At 39.5% G+C, this 20,206-nt stretch overlaps 1 protein-coding gene across 3 annotated transcripts; it reads left to right on the top strand.

Moving 5' to 3' along the window:
• Positions 1-254: 254 nt before the first annotated feature.
• LOC139940507 (uncharacterized) lies at positions 255-18,815 on the top strand. Of its 3 annotated transcripts, XM_071936797.1 has the most exons (13): positions 255-452; positions 2,320-2,521; positions 2,893-3,031; positions 3,380-3,511; positions 4,313-4,472; positions 4,966-5,173; positions 5,818-6,017; positions 6,557-7,085; positions 7,963-7,998; positions 9,033-9,101; positions 11,965-12,105; positions 12,887-13,016; positions 14,056-18,815. In XM_071936797.1, the coding sequence occupies exons 1-13, from the start codon at positions 409-411 to the stop codon at positions 14,307-14,309; spliced, it is 2,244 nt and encodes a 747-aa protein (XP_071792898.1). In that variant the 5' UTR covers positions 255-408; the 3' UTR covers positions 14,310-18,815. The 3 variants fall into 3 exon arrangements, with proteins under 3 accessions (XP_071792898.1, XP_071792899.1, XP_071792900.1); XM_071936798.1 differs by lacking the exon at positions 9,033-9,101 and having other exon boundaries at positions 256-452; XM_071936799.1 differs by lacking the exons at positions 7,963-7,998; positions 9,033-9,101 and having other exon boundaries at positions 257-452.
• Positions 18,816-20,206: the final 1,391 nt, after the last annotated feature.

The following is a 20,206-nucleotide window of genomic DNA, read 5'->3' as shown; positions in this document are numbered from 1 at the left end:
GCTCTATGGCAACAATGGCAACTATGCAAACATGAATGATTGTTATTACAAATAATCAAAAAAATAAATAATTTCGAATTACCTCTGTGTGTCAGTTTATGTAGGCCAACCTACAAACTTTCTAAGAAGTGTCACCCCCCCCCTGCCACGCCCACCACCCTATCCCGTCATATTAAAACGCATTGGTCTCTTGCCATCCTACGTATAAAAATAGTTACGTTTCTATAGCGCGTGAGAAATAAGAGGTCATAGGTCACATATCTGTTGATGACGTCGCAGCCGGATCGGCCATTTTGACGCAACGAAGACAAATTTTTCACGGGTTTTAAATCCCCTTTCATCCACAATTTTCCACTATCAAAAAACACTTATTTTGAAAGTGAAGGAGGAGAGTGAACAGCAGTCACCATGCAGTCGGCTATGTGGAAGATTCGTGAGATCCAGGACAAAGTGTGAGTAGATAAAGACATAGTTTCGTGGAGAGTTCCCGGTTAAAAATCTGCGGTCAAACTGTGGGCGTAGCGTTAAAAAAAATTGTATTCATTTTTGTTTTGACACAGGCTTTGGGGATGTTCATGTTGTAGAAGTAAAATAACACCAAGATGGACGTTGTAGATTTAACAAAAACAACTCGTTTTTAAGTGTCAACCATGTCATCAGTCTAATTTATGTTTAAATTTAAAATAACGTAAGAAACGAATCAATAATGTGAATGAGCCCGTCTAGGATGGGCTCTTGCTTGTGATCATTACTCATTATTTACACACACACACACACACACACAAACAAAACACATACGGCCAACGTCACAGAATTAATCCCTATGGTCAATCATGGTGGTAGAAATAGATCTGTTTCTACCTCCTTGGGTAAACTTGCTCTCTTGACAGTGGGGACTTAGTTTAATTCGAAAACTCGTTTCCCCAAATCCAATCCGATGTTCAACTGTTCGACTCTGCATTTCCCTGTCGTCAACTGAACTTGCAGTTTTGGGTCGCACTAAATCCGAATACTGTTAACTCACGACCTCTCACGACAACTCACAATATTTTTTTTTAAATGCACTTTAACAAAACATTTGAACATAAGTCAACCATTAAATATATGCACAAGAGTCATATGCACCTAAATCACTTTCAGTTTCAAACTGTTTTAGTAATGTCGGGTGAACGGAATTATCAGCCTTGATGTCTATCGATGTACTTCAACGGTTCAATTACACCGCAGGGGTGATACAATATGCAAGATGATTATTTACCATTTTAAATCTCCCCTTGTAACTTTAAATTCCAGAGTGGCGGCTTAGTTACTTATATTATAAGAGAAGAAAGAAAAAAACAGCAGCTAAAATCAAAAAGAAAAAAATACAACTCAGCCCTCAGAAATTACCGATAATTACCCCTGCGGTGTAATAAAAACACTTTTTTTACATTTAAAAGTACAATTTTTTCGACAGTTTGAAAATAATTTAGATGCATATGACTCTTGTGCATATAATTAACGGTTGACTCATGTTCAAATGTTCTGTTAAAATGCATTTAAAAATTGTTGTCGTGAGGGGTCATGAGTTGTCGGTATTTAGTGCGACCGGCAATTTTTATTTTATTTACAATAATTAATTTTTCACAATCATGACAGTTGTTGCTCGGATTGTCACATCCCCTGTCCTGTCATAATACAATAATGTTAAATTTGCATTATTGAATTTGAAAGGTTGTTGTTCGGGCATTTCAGTGTACTGAAAAGTAAAAAAAAAAAAAAAAAGATTTGAATGCAAATCGAAATGCCAAAACGAAACATTCGTGTTTTGAGATTCACCCTCTATGATGAGGTTCATGGAGATGATAGCGGAACGAACCTCATAGTCCTAGGAGTAGTGAGAACCCTTCAAACTTTCAAAGAAATGTTTTTACTGTAGGCCCTTATGTAAGAAAGTAAAGTTGTTCTTCTCACGGAAGGGTAGTACTAGTGTTTGTATTGATCGTCTGACTCAAGACAGCAGAGCCTGATGGTTCCGACAAGTACACCACAATTCAATGGTTGACAGCAACAGTTCGCTAGCTCGTGGCACACATTTTGAGGACATAGAATTGATATCCAATTTGTAATGAATCAATTTTGAACACTTAAGCTGACGTCAACGAGAAAGTTCTTTGGGAAAAAATTACCAAACTTGTCATTGCAAACTTGTGACATCAGAATTCACATCGCATTCACATTTGCAGGAACTATGAATTAGGCATTAGGTTTCAATGAAGGTTTATGCCATAACTTTCTTTGTTTCTCCCCATCCCAATTGTTTTTCTGTCTTCTTCACAGCACCAACATGGTGATGAATTACACAGACGTAGAGGCAAAGGTACGGGAAGCCACCAACGATGACACGTGGGGTCCGCACGGCTCCCTCATGGCCGAGATTGCCAAAGAGACGTACACATACGAACACTTCCCTGAGGTGATGGCCATGATATGGAAACGTATGCTGCATGACAGCAAGAAGAACTGGAGGAGAGTCTATAAGGTATGTACTGAAGAATTGTATATTTTCTCTAACCCTCCACAGGCCTCGAACTTCATGTTCAAAAGGGCACAGCAATAATTGCCATGCTTTTTCTAGAATTTGAAGGGCACCGTAGCAGTTTTGTAAGTGTAAACGGGCACCTTGGCAGTTTTGTAGAATTAGAGGGGCATCTTGGCAAAAACTAAATTGAACCAAATTAAACAAGAAAGGTGACCATTCCTGAATCAGTCGGTGACAAGTGTAACCATCTCTTTCAGAAACGACGTAATTCTAAGGTTTAAATTTAAAAATGGCTGGCAAAATTATTGTGACACTTTCATTGAAAACATGGAAAAAATTGATCTAATTTAGTTGTTTTCATTTTTTTTCAGTCGCTATTACTCTTGGCGTACCTCATACTGAACGGATCGGAGCGAGTCGTCACCAGCGCCAGGGAGCACCTTTATGACCTCAGATCCCTTGAGAATTATTCCTTCATGGACGAGTTTAACAGAGACCAAGGACAAAACGGTAAGTTTATTTTAATCCTAACCATCCCTCAATCCATCAAAGTCCAACTGTATGTTTTGTTTGACTCTGTTGGAGGGGAGGGACTGTCGTTGGTAAACTGATTCTGCTAAACATTAAATACCACCAACAGATTATGAAGTTTGGCCAAAAGTTTGGCTGAATTGAAAAAAAGGTCGCCAGAACTTCTTACTTGGTGTATATCTTTGGGTTTAGAAGCCCTACTGTGAAATCTCCGGCATTCTAAATGGTTGTTATCTACATGTATAAATGATTTTTGTTTTTATTTGACCTAAAGGAAAAAAGGGTAAACAAACAATAGTTGATAATTCTTCTTCGTTTTTTCAACAGTGAGACAGAAAGTGAAAGACGTAGTTGATTTTATCCAAGACGATGAACGCCTAAGAATAGAGCGAAAGAAAGCCAGAAAAGCCAAGGATAAATATATTGGATTGTCTTCGGAAAACCAGCCCAGCAAATACAGTAAGTCAGTTTTTTTTTCTTTTCTTTTTCGTAGCCTTTTTTTTCTTTTCTTCTTTCTTTGGAGAAAGACTCTGCTAGTAGGCCTGGGCGAATTATTCAAATATCCGGTTAATGGCGAATAGGTTTTCCTATCCGTAACCGCGAATCCCTTTTTTTTCTTAACCGGATATCCGCATAGGGCGCGAATAGCTATTTATAAACCGGATAGTTCTGTAATTACAACCAAGTAACCAGATATTCTTTAATATCCGAATATCCGCGGACGTCGGGCGACAACTGACATGAATGTTTTGTCTGAATCCTAATGAAACTTCTATTAAGACAGCATAAAACAGCATAAATTAAGTATTTAACTATGCTCACCTCTGTGAAGAGTTAAAACAATGACATTTCTGACGTAATTTGTTCCAAGATTACAAAAGTTTTCCTCCACGTAGAGTCATCCACGATCAAAAGAAAGAGCAAATCGCCATCTTTAAATTAGATCCGGTCATTTTTATGAATGAACCGAGTGACACTGTCTAAAACTAATATCAATCCGCCCAGAAGATCTCATTCACAAACGAACAGCGCCCTCTAGCTAAAAAAAAAAAAAATTAAATACTTTTTTTTTTTTTTTTTTTTAATAGCGCCCTCTAGCGGCGAAAAAACTATTCGAATATCCAGTTAATTTCGGATAGTTGGCCAGCGGTATCCAAATAACAAAATTTCACTATTCGCCCAGCACTATCTGCTAGGGTTCAAATTCAGGCCACATGTCCTTTTAAGCCACATGTCCTTTTTCTAATATTTTTCTTGTAGGTGATCGCTACGATTCAGAGCCACGGATGCCACGGAACAAGATGAAAGAATACGATGATGAGATCGACACGTACAAGAGCAAACAGTCAAGATTCAACATCGGTAGAATCACCAAAGACAAAGTAGATGACTCCGACGAGTCGCCCCAGGAACTAGTAGAGTGAGTAGCAAAAACAAAATGATTGCTGTGATTTGTCAACCCCCCCCCCCCCCAACCCATTTTGCTGAAGAACACACGAGTGTCGTGACAAGGACTCGAACCCACACCCTGATAAATTAAAGGCACTGGACACGTTTGGTAATTATCAAACCAGTATTCTCAACATATGCAAAACATTTACAAACCTTGGGCTCAATAGGTCATTGAAGTTGCAAGAGAATAATGAAAGAAAAAACACCCAGGGCTTCAGCTGAAGTCTTGTACTATTTGAGAAATTACCTCTTTCTCAAAAACTACGTTACTTCAGAGGGAGCCGTTTCTAACAATGTTTTATACCATCAACAGCTCTCCATTGCTCGTTACCAAGTAAGTTATTATGCTAACAATTATTTTGAGTAATTACCAAATGTGTCATGTACCTTTAAATACCAATGACAGCTATTTGTTTCTGAGATAATTTTGGTTGACCTTTTGAACTTTGACCTTTTCGCAGGGATGACGACTTTGGAGAGGAGGATGAGGCTAAACCGAAACGATTTGAGTTCAAGGATGAGGAGAATGAGGAAACGTTTACACACACAACGACAACAGAGAGACGGACGAAACGAATCAAGAAGAGGTCGGGCAAGAAAGTGGACCTGGGCGCTGCTGGTTCGTACGCAGACGACACCAAATCAGACAGCAACAATAGCATTAATACTGTAAGTCAGAGACAAGAGGTTGTACTAAAGCTAACTTGTGGGGTGGTGATTAATAATAATAATAATAATAATATTGAAGTCTTATATAGCGCATGTATCTACCCAAAAAGTTACTCGAGGCGCTGAGTATATACATATTTTCAGAAAGATAGTTAATTGCACTGGTGATTTCAGAGACCCAATTCTGTAGCACCTTAAGGGTTTACAAGGTGCTACGGCGCATACAGCAGCCACAGGCAAGAAGCATCGGGGCGAGTTTGACTCTCCATGCATTATCATGGATTTCTCCTTGCATGCCTTGAGAGATCTTGTACAAATGAAGAAATCATATTTCCTGTTGGGCTGTATGGGAGGTCAGGTTGGTGTTGAGGTATCTTTCCTTACCTTCCACCTCTATGATCCCGGTTTGAATCACGCTGGGGATTTGGTTTTTAGTCCCTAGCTGACTGCGTGGGTTTTCCCAGGAATAATTCTCAATGGTTTTCCTCCTACATCTAAAACCGAAACTCTCTTCAACATGAGGTTCTTGGCTAGTACAGTGACTATGTTCGCTTTTTCTGAGAGTCTTTAGATTCACAACCAGAATAAATGAAGTATTCTTTTTTTTAAATTAAATTTTTATATTTTGTTCTCATATCCGTTAGACTCCAACTACAATGTCAGCATTTGACAGTCTCATCGATACCTCCCCGAAGGCTGCCGGCAGCGAAGACGTCTTTGCGGACTTCACGTCAGCCGCCGCAAATAACAGTTTCAGCGATTTCAATCCAAGGGGTACAGCTTCACCAGTCGCTAATAGTTCCACCGACTTTGCTACATTCCAGAGTGCCCCACAGAATCCAAAGTAAGTCCGTGCAAAGATAAGTGTTCAGTCCGGTTTATACTTCTTGCGAATGCGAATGCGAATGCGATACGAGTTTTTATGTTACAAATTTGCAACCAATAAGTGAAACAGTTGACCTGCGTTCAACTGGAAGATAGCCATGTGACGTCGAAACTTGTTGTGTATTTGCATTCGCAGTAAGTATGGGTCGGGCTTTTAACCACCCCTATTACTACTAATAATAACAATAATAATACAATCTTATAATGCGCACTTTCTTATAGGATATTACTCGAAGGCGCTACAGAAAAGACACTATAAAGTATCAATTTCTCTACTGAAAATTACAACGACTGTTTTGTCATGATTGTGCATATGTTGAGATACAGCAAGTGAGAAGACTGGTCTTTGACAATTACCAAATGTGTCCAGTGTCTTTAAGCAGTTGTAAGTGACGTCTAATGTCCTTGATCCTATGTAGTGCTCCATTTGCCTGAAGAGGATTTTAGGGTTAATCTTCAAAATACCTTTGCTTTATCTGTTTTCTTTTTCTTATGTAGGGCGCAAGATGCATCCTTCGGTGATTTCCAGAGCTTCTCTGCCTCAATTTCCCAGCAAACCAGCACTCTAACATCAGTACAAGCCAACACAACCAGTCCTCAATCCCCTATGCAACCCATCAATGCACCTTTACTACAACCCCAGAGTGCCCCAGTACTCCAACCCCATGCGGCTTCCCTACTCACCCCGGCGCCCGCTCCGCTCCAACCCCAGCAGATGAACCTCATGCAGTCCCAGCCAACTAACAACGTCATGCAATCGCCCAATGTGCCTCTACCAGCAATGCAGATGGGTATGTCACCACAGCAGCCCCTCGGTGGGGTTGGTTTACAGCAGCCCATCATGGGTGGCGGAGCAGGAGTGATGCTGCAACAGCAACCCCAGGGTGGGGGTATGATGCCCCAGGGTGGGGGTATAATGCCCCAGGGTGGGGGTATGATGCCCCAGGGCGGAGCCATGCAGTACAACCAGCAGTCACTACTTCACATGCAGTCACAGCAGGCGCCAACCAAATACCAAGCACAGCAGGTAGGTGTTTGAACAATATTCCTAACCTTCCGTAAAACTTCAAAATCGTCTAGCCCATTTTGTTCAGTTTCAAAGGGTCATGATGACCGGAGCCAAATTTCATAGAGCTGTTAAAGCACAAAAAATAGCTGAGCATAATTTTTTTTTACCATAATAAGGTTACCAGCCAAAATGTACAATTTGTGACTGGTATCCTGCTCATTATTGCTAAGCAGGGAATTTCTGCTTAGTATGAAATTGCTCTATGAAATTAGGCACAAAAAGTAGTTGTGACTGGTACCGTGCTCATTACTGCTTAGCAGACGATTGCTGAGCAATTTTGCCTGCTTAAGTAGCTCCCTGAGTTTGGGCCCTGTTAGAGAGGACTGTTCTGTGGGGGGGCTTATGAATGGATTTGACTGAACTGGGCCCAATTTCATGCTTTAAGCACAAAATTTTGCTTAAGCAAAAAAATCCTTGCTTAGTAAAATCAGATTACCGGCCAAAACTCCACTCAATTGTTATGCTAAGTATACAGCTAAATACCAGTCACAAGCAACGTATATATGGCATGAAGTTTTGGCCAGTAATATGTGTAAAATAAGCGAGCTATTTTCGTGCTCTATGAAATTGGCCCCTGTTCTTATGATATTGATAGAAACACAAACATGTGCTCCAGGATCTAGACTGTATAAACTGTCTCACATTCTTCATGCCACGTGTCTAGTTTCTGTCTCCAAGATTTTACACTTGAATATAATTTGCTAAATCCACCGTAGAATCAATCCCCCCATCTGCCAGGTGGTCCTTATTTTGTCCTTTCATTTATTGGTTTCCTGTTTCAAATCTCTCTTTCCTTCTCCTGCCTCCTGAATTGGTTGTCTCTGCTCAAATGTAGTTCCAGCTGCCGGTTCAGTCTTTTACTGCCAACATGGTAGGTAGTGAGCGAATAGAAAGATCACTCTTGTTACTTGCGAACAAAAGAAACAAATTTGCTTCCTCTTTTCAGCTTGCTTTTTTTGTCTCATGTAAAGGTTTTTGCATACAATTTTCTCTAGGATATGGCTTCATTTCAGAGGGAAATATTGTACAGATTTCAATGAAATGAACTTAATAATCAGTAAGCTTTCAGACTAGAATTAATGGTTTTATACCTTTAATGGCCTGAAATAGTGCCCAAGGGTATTTTTGTTGTTGTAACAGCTTTGATTTCGCATCCGATATCCCACTTCCTGCTTCAATGGTTTTTACATACATACCTTTCTTTGTAGGAATTTTATGCCTTGGAATAATAGATTTTAGTACTGTTGTCTAGAAAAACATTTTGATTGCTACTGGTACATATTTTGTACATAAAATTAAGGCTGTCTTTGTACTTTCGGCTACGGCTACAACTGTTGCTAAGGGTGTTGCTAAGGATGCCCTATATTTCAATGCATGATGATGCTGTGATCCAGCCATAGCCATAGCCACCAATTCAGACATGACCTAAGCTTCTAAAACAAGGGCAAGGTTGATAGAACTTTAAACCTCCCATAACAGGTGCATAACATTTTTCACTGTCAGTAGGTTTTATACCAAGGGTGTGTGGTGTAGCCTTTTTAAACCATGGAACTGCACAGTTTCGTGATGGTGCACACAATCAACTGTGTCAGGCTTGATACTTTGTGCTTGCAAGGGCAAGGCAGCTTTTCATTAGCAAAGGGCACCACAATGGGGGAAAGAAGTGTTTGTACTGGAATATTTCAAGGGGCACCAAGGCAATGACCTAATGCCTGCATTGCCTCCGTGAAGCATCTGGCCAGCTATAGAATCTGGCCAGCTATATATCAATCGTTGGAGACTGTCATAGCGCATCTTTCATTCATTACCATACATGTAGTGGGTGACAATAGTAGTTGGTCAGACAGTAGGAGGGTTAAGAGTTGTATCCTAAGAATAATGATATTTGATGACTGGTTTCTGTAGCTTATGCCAGCGGAGTGCACTGATAACATGACCACATATCATGGAGAGCCAATGGCATTGTACATGATGGTATGTTGTTGGGTTTTGAGGGTTATTTGTGGTCTGGGTAAGAGTTGTGGTTTAGATTTACATGTAGATTAGAGAGAGCGTTGCAACAATTGATCTTCTTAATAGACACTAGATACATCTAGTTGGATGGGCAGGTTGGATCGTTTTGTTCTTGTAAGGGCAATGCAGGGTTTTTTTCCTTGGTAAAGGGCACCTCTCTAAAGGACAGCTAACTTGTTACTAAAACTTATAAATGGGCACTTCGGCAAGGATCAAGGGCATCAAAGCAGTTTCCTTCATGGAAGAGTCAGCGGAAGGGCAGTTTCTATAAAATTATAATTTTCTTTCAGTACAACCGTGCATTTTTCAAACAAACTACAATATCTTGTTGGCTCAGTGCTGTAAGGTCAATCATTGCAATTTCATATTCGTAATGATCAAACGGTTAAATGAAAAATGTTTATACATTTGAGGAATTAAATCAAAATTTATAGGTCTGGTAAAAATTTGTCTTCCGAAAAGGAACGCTTCTTTTTGCCAATCAATTTGGAGACAACGCTTCATCAATATTAAAGTATAAACTCTGTACCAGAATCATACAAACTCTCCTAATGTCCTAATATAGTCCTGAGCTGACAATATCCTATGGGTTGGTTTTACAGGTTAAAGGCAGTGGACACTGTTGGTAATTACTCAAAATAATTATCATCATAAAACCTTACTTGGTATCGAGTAATGGGGAGAGGTTGATAGTAACAAACAATATGAGAAGCAGCTCCCTCGAAGTGATGTAGTTTTCGAGAAAGAAAGAATTTTCCACGAATTTGATTTCGAGACCTTAAGTTTAGAATTTGAGGTCTCGAAATCAAACATCTGAAAGCACACAACTTGTGCGACAAGGGTGTTTTTTCTTTCACAGTTATCTCGCAACTTTGACGACCAATTGGGCTCACATTTTACAGGTTTGTTATTTTATGCATGTTGAGATACACCAAGTGAGAAGACTGGTCTTTGACAATTACCAATAGTGTCCAGTGTCTTTAACTATCTTTACCTTAATTGCATGTGGGAACATTTGTTACAGCCTTCAATATTTGAGGCGTCATTTGGTGAAGGTTTTGATTATTTATCTGACAGTGTAATACAATTTGATATTTTGATCGGAAACGTTACAGCCAATTCTCTAAAAGGATCAGTGGCATTGCATGTTTGCGATAGGTATTATTTGAATCATATGGTATGCCATGTTTAAGAGGTGGTGGTTTTGAAAATTGTTGAAGCTTATTTGGATGCCCTTCAAACCCTTCTGTCCCCCTTGGTTTTTTTTCACAATTCTTGAAGGAAATATTGACATTTTCAAATGAAATGAGAACAAATAGGATTTCAAACTTTGCATGGTGGATGTATAACTAAGAGGTTTGCAGTAACACCATGTGAAAATCTCTTTTGAGTAGTGTTGGTTGCAGGTTCTGAAATGAAAACCCGGAAGTTAACGACTCAACGTTTCGATCTGTATGCTCTTGATCATCTTAAAAATGAGAACAGTTTCTGTTGATTAGTAATTTAGTTCATACAGTAGGCGCCTTTTTTGTTTACATGTATTTGGGATTCAAGCTTCAGATTCATTTCATTCCATGCATGCACACTTGTTGGTTTGCTTGTGGTATTTTTGATTCATTCAAGGTTTTTGTTTAATGTCCAATTTTTTTAATAAGTCAAGTTTGAATGTCTTTTGATTTTCCTCATCTTACATGTCTTATGTAGCCGCATATGGCATCGATGATGGTAGGTCCCACTTGAATTTTTCAAATTAAGAAAATGTTCTCTGTTTATTTTTGTTGTACAGGGTCAGTATTAAACTGACTCTGACTATTTGCTGTCATGTCACTTTTTTTACAAATCAATCTTTTTTTTATTAAAAATCGGTATACTGTATCCTGTCCAACTGGCTCTTTCCACAAAATGCCGCAGTACTCAAGCCATAGGGTTTCCACATTAACAGCTGTTACAAACAGAAGAAACCTGTGCACCAGATGTTTTAAGCCTTGAAGGTTTGGCACTTTGTACCACCACAGTGGTACCATGTGGTACCTCCCCCTATGTAATTACTGCACTCTTTTGCCCCCAAAACCAAAAGACTGTGAATACCAAGTCCACACAAACTGTTGGGTTTCCACATAATACCAGCTGTAGAAACAGGAACCCTGTGCACCCAATGCTAGCCTGGAAGGTTTGGCACATCCATGTACTGGCAGTCTGTGGTACCTCCCTGCATGGAGGTAGGAAGCTATTGGGTTTTCCCCCTCACCTGACTGCGTTTGTTTTCCTTGGAAATATTTTTACACCTTAACCTGAAACTTCCTTCAGGGGTAATTGTTGACTGAAATTCAGTTTAAAGGAACACGTTGCCTTGGATCGGTCGAGTTGGTCTTTGATAAGCGGTTGTAACCGTTTTTCATAAAATGCATATGGGTAGAAAGATGTTGTAAAAGTAGAATACAATGATCCACACAAACATGCCTTGAAATTGCGTGGTTTTCCTTTTACCTTGTCGACTAACACGTCGGCCATTTATGGGGGTCAAAATTTTGACTCCCATAAATGGCCGACCATGTTAGTTCGCACAGTAGAAGGAAAACCACGCAATTTCGAGGCAAAGTTGTGTGGATCATTGTATTCTACTTTTAAAACATCTTTCCAACCATATGCATTTTATAAAAAACGGTTACAAACGCTTTTGTTATGACCAACTCGTCCGATCCAAGGCAACGTGTTCCTTTAATTCAACGTATAACCAATTTCTTATTGATTGAATAAGATGATGTAGCAGTCATCAAAGCTTTATCCAAACATTGACCTTATCTAACCTTTGACCTTGATGTAGGGAATGGGTCAACCCATATCGCAACAGTATCCTAACCAGCAGCCAATGATGTCGCAGCAGATGTACAGTCAACAGAATCAACAATCGAATGGCGTCTTGGCCAGTAAAACAGTGTCAGTATCTACGTCCTCCACACCGCAGGTACGTCACTCTTAAATTTACAACACAGTTTTCTTCCGAAAAAATAACCAAATATTTAACAGATGGAAATTTGCATCGGGGAAAGAGAATGTTAACCATGTGGGACTGATGTGTGTTTGCACTGTATACTCGGTATTTTCCCGAGCTCTGGAAAAAAAATCACAGGCGTAATGCTTGGGTGGGATTCGAACCCACGACCTTTTCAATTCTAGAGCAGTATCTTACCAACTGCTCTAGAATTGCAAAGGTTGTGGGCTTGAATCCCACCCGAGTAGTGTGTGATATTTTTTTCACAGAGCTCGGGAAAGTACTGAGTAAGAGTATACAGTGCTAACAGTAACAGTACACACATCGGTGTATATGGGTAAAACCAATATTAACCATTAACCAAATAGTCATTCAGCAATTCACTTTTCCAAAAACGTTCACTTCCAGTTGGACAATTTGTCCTTCCTACGTTTTGTTCAAAAAATTTAAGTGAGTAAACCAACCATTTTGAAACTGTAAACTAATTGGGTTGGGCATGGTGGAACAGTTGTGCACAGAGCTAACTGTGGGATGCATTCAAGACGTGTTTTTTTATCAATCAAAACTTCAGTGGAAAAGGAAATAGTTGTATATCAAAGTAATTTTGGGTACAACAAAGAAAGAGTGACCAGTGCCAGTCTTGAACATGCGACCTCTGGATTAACATGCCGGCACTCTACCAACTGAGCTATCAAGCCCTATTTCATCCTATTTGTGGAGGATCTGACTTTGTGTTTGTGCTTGAATTACACAGAAGAAAACGCTATGGTCAGACGTGAATGTGGACATCAAGTTAGACAACCTCAGTCCTGGGGATAAGTACAGGAAGCAAGCTCAGCCTTCAATGAATCAACTCCAACAACACAAGCAACCCTTACCCACAAGTGAGTAACAGTGTCATTTCTTAGGCCGTGTCCACATTGGCAGGTACAGCTAGGGCTATTGCTAGTTTCCGCGTCATCGTGCATTAAGGTATAGACCATGTGAACTCTGTTTACAATAAGTGTGACCTTAATAATACATTCTTTGAGTATTCTGGCAGGCAAGATACTACACTGTTTATATGGGAAAGTTAGCATTTTGTGTCATAATGTCCACAAAAATTCAAGAGTTATGAAAGTAAAAGCTTGACAAGTTTTGAGATGTGCCCCCTTTCATCATATAAAAAGTTAATAAGAAATAGACAGTGCAATCTCCATAACATATAAGATTTTATGTTTTCTTCCGTTGAGCTGTGTACAAATCGTGCCTGCAGGAAGTCCAGGCTCTGTGGCTCTTTTGTAAACATGGGATGTCACAGGTCACATCGTCTATAGGACATCCTTAGCAACACCCCGAGTAACAATCAATAGTGTCCAGTGCCTTTAAGGTCTGTCAGACCTTCAGGTTTTTAGGTCTTGGACATGGCTTTTGTCTCAAACCAATATGCAGCCAATAAAACCAGGAACACGGGGGGTAATCCCTTCTTTTTTTGATAAGTGCACTGGGTTATTTTACATGCATTGGACAAAACACAGGACCAACAGCTCTATGTCAAACCCTAAGGACAAAGCATCATGGTAAAGTGTCTTGCTCAAGGACAAAAGTGTCGCGACTGCGACTCGAACCCACACTCTGCTGATCAGAAACACCAGAGTTTGAATTTGGTACTCTTAACCGCTAGGCCATGACGTGGATTTTGTGTCAAACCTTCGGGTCTTGGACATAGCTTTTGTCACAGACCTGAGGGCCTTGTTTTCAGAACTTTTGGTCTTTGGCGTGGTCTTTGTCTTACACAATCAGCTCATGGCGCCTGAGTAAGTCGTGGGAGTTCAAAATCTTGACAGGTTTAGATTGGAAGAAAGAATACAAAATCTGCAGAGTGATGAATCAATTTTATGATATTCTGTTCATGCTTAAACCGTTCCTTTTATTGCTCTGCAGGTATTGGACAGCCACAAATGGGAAATATAGCGGTAGGCATGGGCCAAATGAACCTCGCTCAACAACAGCAACAACATCCGCAGCAGAGCATGATGGGTAGTCCCATGATGCAACAGCAGCAACCGCAAGGCATGATGGGTATGCCAGCCCAGGGCATGATGGGAATGCAACCGCAGGGCATGATGGGCGTTCAGGGTGGCATGGGGGGCATGACACCTCAAACACAACAATATAGTGCCTACGGAGCAAAGTGATTGACTCGTGTAAGCCTGTGTTATATAACTTCAAAAGACTCTCTGCTAACAATACAGACCTCCATCATTCTGTGAGCAGCCTCGTCAAGTTCCTCATATACATTAAATGTCTATTGGTCAGTAATTTTTATAGGTACCAGGCTATTTTTTTCTTTCCAGCCTCTATTTGGGTGTGTAGAGTTGAATATTACAATGTTAGGCCCTGTCCGAAATGGCGACTTTGGCTACGGCTACAGCTACAGCTTGATCAGCGCGTCTGCCAGTGTTGAAGTATAGGCAGACACGCTGATCTAGCATAGCTGTAGCCGAAGTCGCCGTTTCGTACACGGCCGCATAATCTCCAACATGATAAAGGATTGTCAATTTTCCACGGAGCTGACTGCGTCATTTTGCTCCGTGTCCTGCTATGAAGTGTTCCTCTGAAAATTCTGCAGAAAATGTCTAATCAATGATCATAGAAAGGATTACACATGAAAAACAAATCCCTGGTGTACATGAATTTTTATCATTTCATTTTTTAACCCGTTAGAGACCATGCTTTTTCAGTATAGTCTTCACCCATTGTCAAGTAGTTCACTGATTTTGCTGTTTTTATTTATTTATTTTTTTTAAAACGTGTCCCATATCCATTTGGGAAACATAAGATATAGTCAGTTTTCTTTAGGACTAGATCATAAAGTTTGGCATCAGTAGCCAACACGGTTGCTATGGTCTCTGAGGGGTTAGTATACACTCTGACCCATCACTTTGTACACAATTTTTTTTGTTAACACTCAAATTATCTAGGCGTTATTTGTGAACAAACGTCGACCTCCTTTTTTTTTTAGCGGTATGTATGAAATGCATTTCTACTGAAAAGAAACCTTGTATCTTTCCTTTTCTTCAAAACTGTTCGCGGATAACTTGCAGGAAGACTTTTTTACAGTTGATTTTCCAGCCCGACAGGTATCCCTAAGAAGTCCAATTATATTGTGGATAAGTTTTAGGGGAAAGTTTTACAAGAGGACCAGGCAATTTGTTTGCAAGATGACTAAACCACAGACCTTGAGATTCTTGTCCACTGAAAACTACCAGGGCTAAATTTCATGGCTCTGCTTACTGTCAAATTTGTGCTTACCATACTCCACCTACTGCACAAGCGCCAAATATCTACGCTAGCTGTGTTAAAGCGAAGAATGCCCAGCTACGTGGAGTTTGCACATGCACAAGCAAACATTCCCTGCTCTGCTAACCCGTCTTATATGTTAATTGAAAGCGCAGAACTTTTACCTGCAACTTGTCCGCAATGATGTACCTTTTGTGGATAAACTTTCCCACAACTTATCCTGGAAAAGTTGTAGTGTATCACCTTGCTTTGCTGTCTTCTTTACTTTCCACACGAATTGTCCACTGAATAGTCCATGCGAGTCTTGCGCATATTTGAAATACTTTGGGAATCCTTCAATGGGTTCCCATGTACTTAACAAGACTTGCACAGTCTTCATATTTAGCTCATTTTATGGGCTTTGTGTCCAGTCTTGTTTGCACAAAATAATTAATACAAAAATTTGGCGAGAGTGGCGATTTCATCTGTTTATCATAGCATACAGTGTACAGCTTGCTGATTTATATATATATATTTAATAGAAGATTAATTTTTGTACAGTTCTTATCCAAACAAACAAATTAAAAACTAGTATTAATGAACCATGATGTAAATAACCTTTTTATAGGATCATATTCAGATAATGTGACAATTTTTGTATTAAAAAAAAGAGAAGAAAAGAACACAAGCAAGCAAGAAAGTCTGTCAAATAGCTTGGACCATTGGACCTTATTTCTTGGTGCTGGTTAGCATATCTGCGCTTATTGCTGTGTTAAATAATTATATTCTTACGATTTGTTTTCTGAGCAAAAAGGTAGGGTCATATTTTGGTTTTTGTCATGCTGATCTGGAGGCGAAATTATAAAGAAAGATACAATAGAAGTCACCTGTGAAAGTTTCATGCGAAAACAGTGTCTACTTGCTGAGAAAACATAAAAAACTAATCATTTTCACATGAATGTGGAATCCATCCACCTTTAGTAAGGTGACAGTGGTGGCAGCATTTGTAAACGGACACCAACCATTCAACCCTTAAAAATCTGAGAAGAAATTCATGCACGAATCATTTCTCAGATTTAAATGACTTTGTTGATTTCTAACCAATGAGGGCGCTTCAGACGTAATAATTTCACAGGACGCTTTCTTCTGTTACCATCTTTATAACAAGTAAGCTTTCAATATTACCCTTTTTTTTTTATTTACTCTAACTTGAAGCACAAAAATCTGTGCTAAGCAGCGCCAAGAAGTTGGGCTCGTCTGTGATAACAATTGCTTGTATTAAACAACAAATTCAAAAAGTCTCGGTAGAAAGTCACAACGTAACATTTTATTTTATTACTCATTTTAAAAGAATATTATTTCAATGTTATCCCATATGTTATATCTTTGTGTTGATTTTATTTTGTAAATCTGACTGTTTCACGTGAACAAAAGTATCTATTCGTGTGAAGAGACTCACTAAATGTTATGTTCCTCAAACATCAGGGCCCACTTTCAAAGAGCTGTTTAAGCTGGAATAACTAGTCAAGAATGTTCTGCTGATAAGGAGCAGGATACCAGTCATAGAGTGTACATGTGACATGGTCTTGTGGCTGGTTGGTAACCTTATTCTGGTACGCATGATTTTGTTTTGTGTAATAGCTTTTATTTGCGTGCAATAAGCAGCTCCATGAAACTGGGCAGCAAATTGTCTGATAGTTCAAGTGCATGTGTTGTGTACGGTGCGAATTCAAAGAACTATATTATGTAATGTAGCATTCTCAACAGTGGTCTGCTGGCCAAATGCCAAAACATCAGGGCCCAAATTCACAGAGCTGCTAAGCACGAAAATTTGCTTAGCATGAAATTTCTTTCTTGATAAAAACAGGATTACCAACAAAATGTCTGTTTGTTGCATATTGCTTGATACTGGTAATCAGCTGTTGGTTGCTTATCCTGAATATCACGTGGAAATTTGGTTGGTAATCCTGTTATCAAGGAAGAAATTTCATGCTAAGCAAATTTTTGTGCTTAGCAGCTCTATGAAATTGGGCCCAGGGTCCAACGACCGCTTAACGACCGATTTTGTGCTTACTGTGCGATTTCTATTTCATAGCGCTGCTAAACGTAAGCACACGAAAAGGCATGCTAACCTTCCGGTGCTTACCTCACAAAAGTAAATGACGTCAAAAGCAAATCCACGGTAACACGCAATATGGCCGCCCAATTTTTCTGCTTACGTGTGAAATACGCTAAGGCTTACGCAAGTTTTTCTGCTACAGTAACCACGCAAATTTGCTTACCGTTAAGCAGCGCTATGAAATTGGGCCCAGTTAAAGTTCTCTTTAAGTGGTCCTGCTGTCTAGTTCAGTGTTAAAAAGCATTCCCGTTTCATTTGAAGTATGGACTAGTGAAAATACTGACAGACTAGTGAAATGATGGCTAGTCACTAAAAGGTTATGGGGTAACCCTGAGGTAATGCCATTTACATTTATCGCTCAATATACTATTTGGTATGTGTGTCCTGTCGTGTGTCTATCGTTCAAAACCATTGTGGACGATATTGAATGGTCGGAGAGTAGGAGGGTTGACTATTTACTGTGTAGATGCATTCTATAACATATTGCAGGCTGGCATATTGCGTCTATCATTCAATACCACAGTGGATGAAATTGAATTGTCTGACAGTAGGAGGGCAGGCCTGGAAATACTACAGAGGCCTGGGCCTTGGTGCCCCTTCGAAAGTTTCCCTCAGACTTTTGGATATTCCCCAGGAAGTGCCATTTTCAGATCAAAAATGGCCTTGCCCTCTCTAAGATGCAATTCCAGGCCTGGGACTATGTACTGTGTGGATATGCATTCACCACATGATAACATATTACAGGGAGGCATAGTGCATCTATCATTCAAAACCACAATAACAGTGGTTCAGGCCTGTATGCTTCGTTTTTGAAAGGGCAAGGGCACCAAGGCGTTTCTCTTTGGCAAAGGGCACCCTATGAGGAAATTGTAAATTTCTACTGGAGCATTTCAAGGGCACCAAGGCAATGGCAAGGGTATCGCCTCCGTTGCCTCCGTGAAGTATCAGGCCTGATGGTAAAGAAATAATGATATTCGTATGGTTATGTGTTTGACAACTCAGGCCGATTTTCTTCAACGGTTACCTCTTCTTGACTTCTAAAAAAAAAACTTTTTTAAACCTCCAACTTATCAACACTTTTAGGAACACAGTTTAATTATTTCATCATTGGAGTTATATTTTTAATGTGATTATAGAATGATTTTTGTTTTGTTTTATTTAATAGCTGCTTATGTGAAAAAAACAAAAACATTATTTTGTGTTATGTAACAACATTTGCATGTAGTTTATTTTCACCATAAGTACATCATTTGCAAATAGTTGATTGTTTTAATTGTCCCTGGTCTAATAAACAATAATTTGAAAGAAGAAAATCATGTTTTTAATTGTGTTCATTTGAACTGGCCCTATTTTGTCATATTTGAGTGGACACTATTGGTAATTGTCAAAGACCAGTCTTCTCACTTGGGGTATCTCAACATAGAAGACCAGTCTTCTCACTTGGGGTATCTACACATATACATAAAATAACCACTCTGTGAAAATTTGAGCTCAATCGGTAGTCGAAGTTGCAAGGTAATAATGAAAGAAAAAACACCCTTGTCACACGGAAGTTGTGTGCTTTCAGATGCTTGATTTCGAGACCTCAAATTCTAAACTTGAGGTCTCGAAATCAAATTCGTGGAAAATTACTTTTTCACGAAAACTACGTCACTTCAGAGGGAGCCGCTTTACAATGTCTTATACCATCAACCTCTTCCCATTACTCGTCACCAAGAAAGGTTTTATGCTAATAATTATTTTGAGTAATTACCAATAGTGTCCACTGCCTTTAAGAGCAAAGGAAATGTCAAATTCAATTTTGTGACTGTCGAGTTGGCGAAGTGGTATCTTTCCTCGCCTTCAACCTCTATGTCCCCGGTTCGAATCCCTGTGGGGGCACTATGTGGATTGGGCTTATATCATACAATCCCTACCTGACTGCTTGGGTTTTCCGGCATTTTCCTCCCACAACTAAAACTGAAACTGAAACTTCCTTGTCTTCATTTTTTTTCCAGTTACAAATTGGAGAAGAAAGCTGCACATTCTCAAATAAAGTTAGAAGACACTGGACACTGTTGGTAATTGTCAAAGAACAGTCTTCTCACTTGCTGTATCTCAACATGTGCATAAAATAACAAACCTGTGAAAATTTGAGCTCAATCGGTCATAAAAGTTGGGAGATAATAATGAAAGAAAAAACACCCTTGCCACACGAAGTTGTGTGCTTTCATATGATTGATTTTGAGACCTCAAATTCTAAATCTGAGGTCTCGAAATCAAATTCAATGAAACTAACTTCTTTCTCGAAAACTACGTCACTTAAGAGGGAGCCGTTTCTCACAATGTTTTATACTATCAACCTCCCCCATTACTTGTTAGCAAGTAAGGTTTTATGCTAATAATTATTTTGAGTAGTTACCAATAGTGTCCCGCACTGCCTTTAAATGAACTAATATCCTTTTGTTGCTTTGGTAGTTTCACAATTTCTTTCTTTTTCGAGGGTATACACCATCATGACCATGGCCCAATTTCATAAAGCTGTTTAGCAAAAAATACTGCTCGAAAATTTTCTCTGCTAAGCACAAAATGAACAGTGTATACTTTATAGAGTGTTGGCTGGTAACCTGTTTTTGCTAAGCAAGATTCTCCTGTGCTTAGGCAGGGCTTTATGAAACGCCCAGCGCCCCGCCCCCTCCTCGACTAACGGGGTCA

The sequence above is a fragment of the Asterias amurensis genome, chromosome 8 (assembly GCF_032118995.1).
Source record: "Asterias amurensis chromosome 8, ASM3211899v1".
Classification (NCBI taxonomy): Eukaryota; Metazoa; Echinodermata; class Asteroidea; order Forcipulatida; family Asteriidae; genus Asterias; species Asterias amurensis.
The sequence above is the reverse complement of the archived record's forward strand: the minus strand, read 5'-3'. Positions and strand labels throughout refer to the sequence as shown.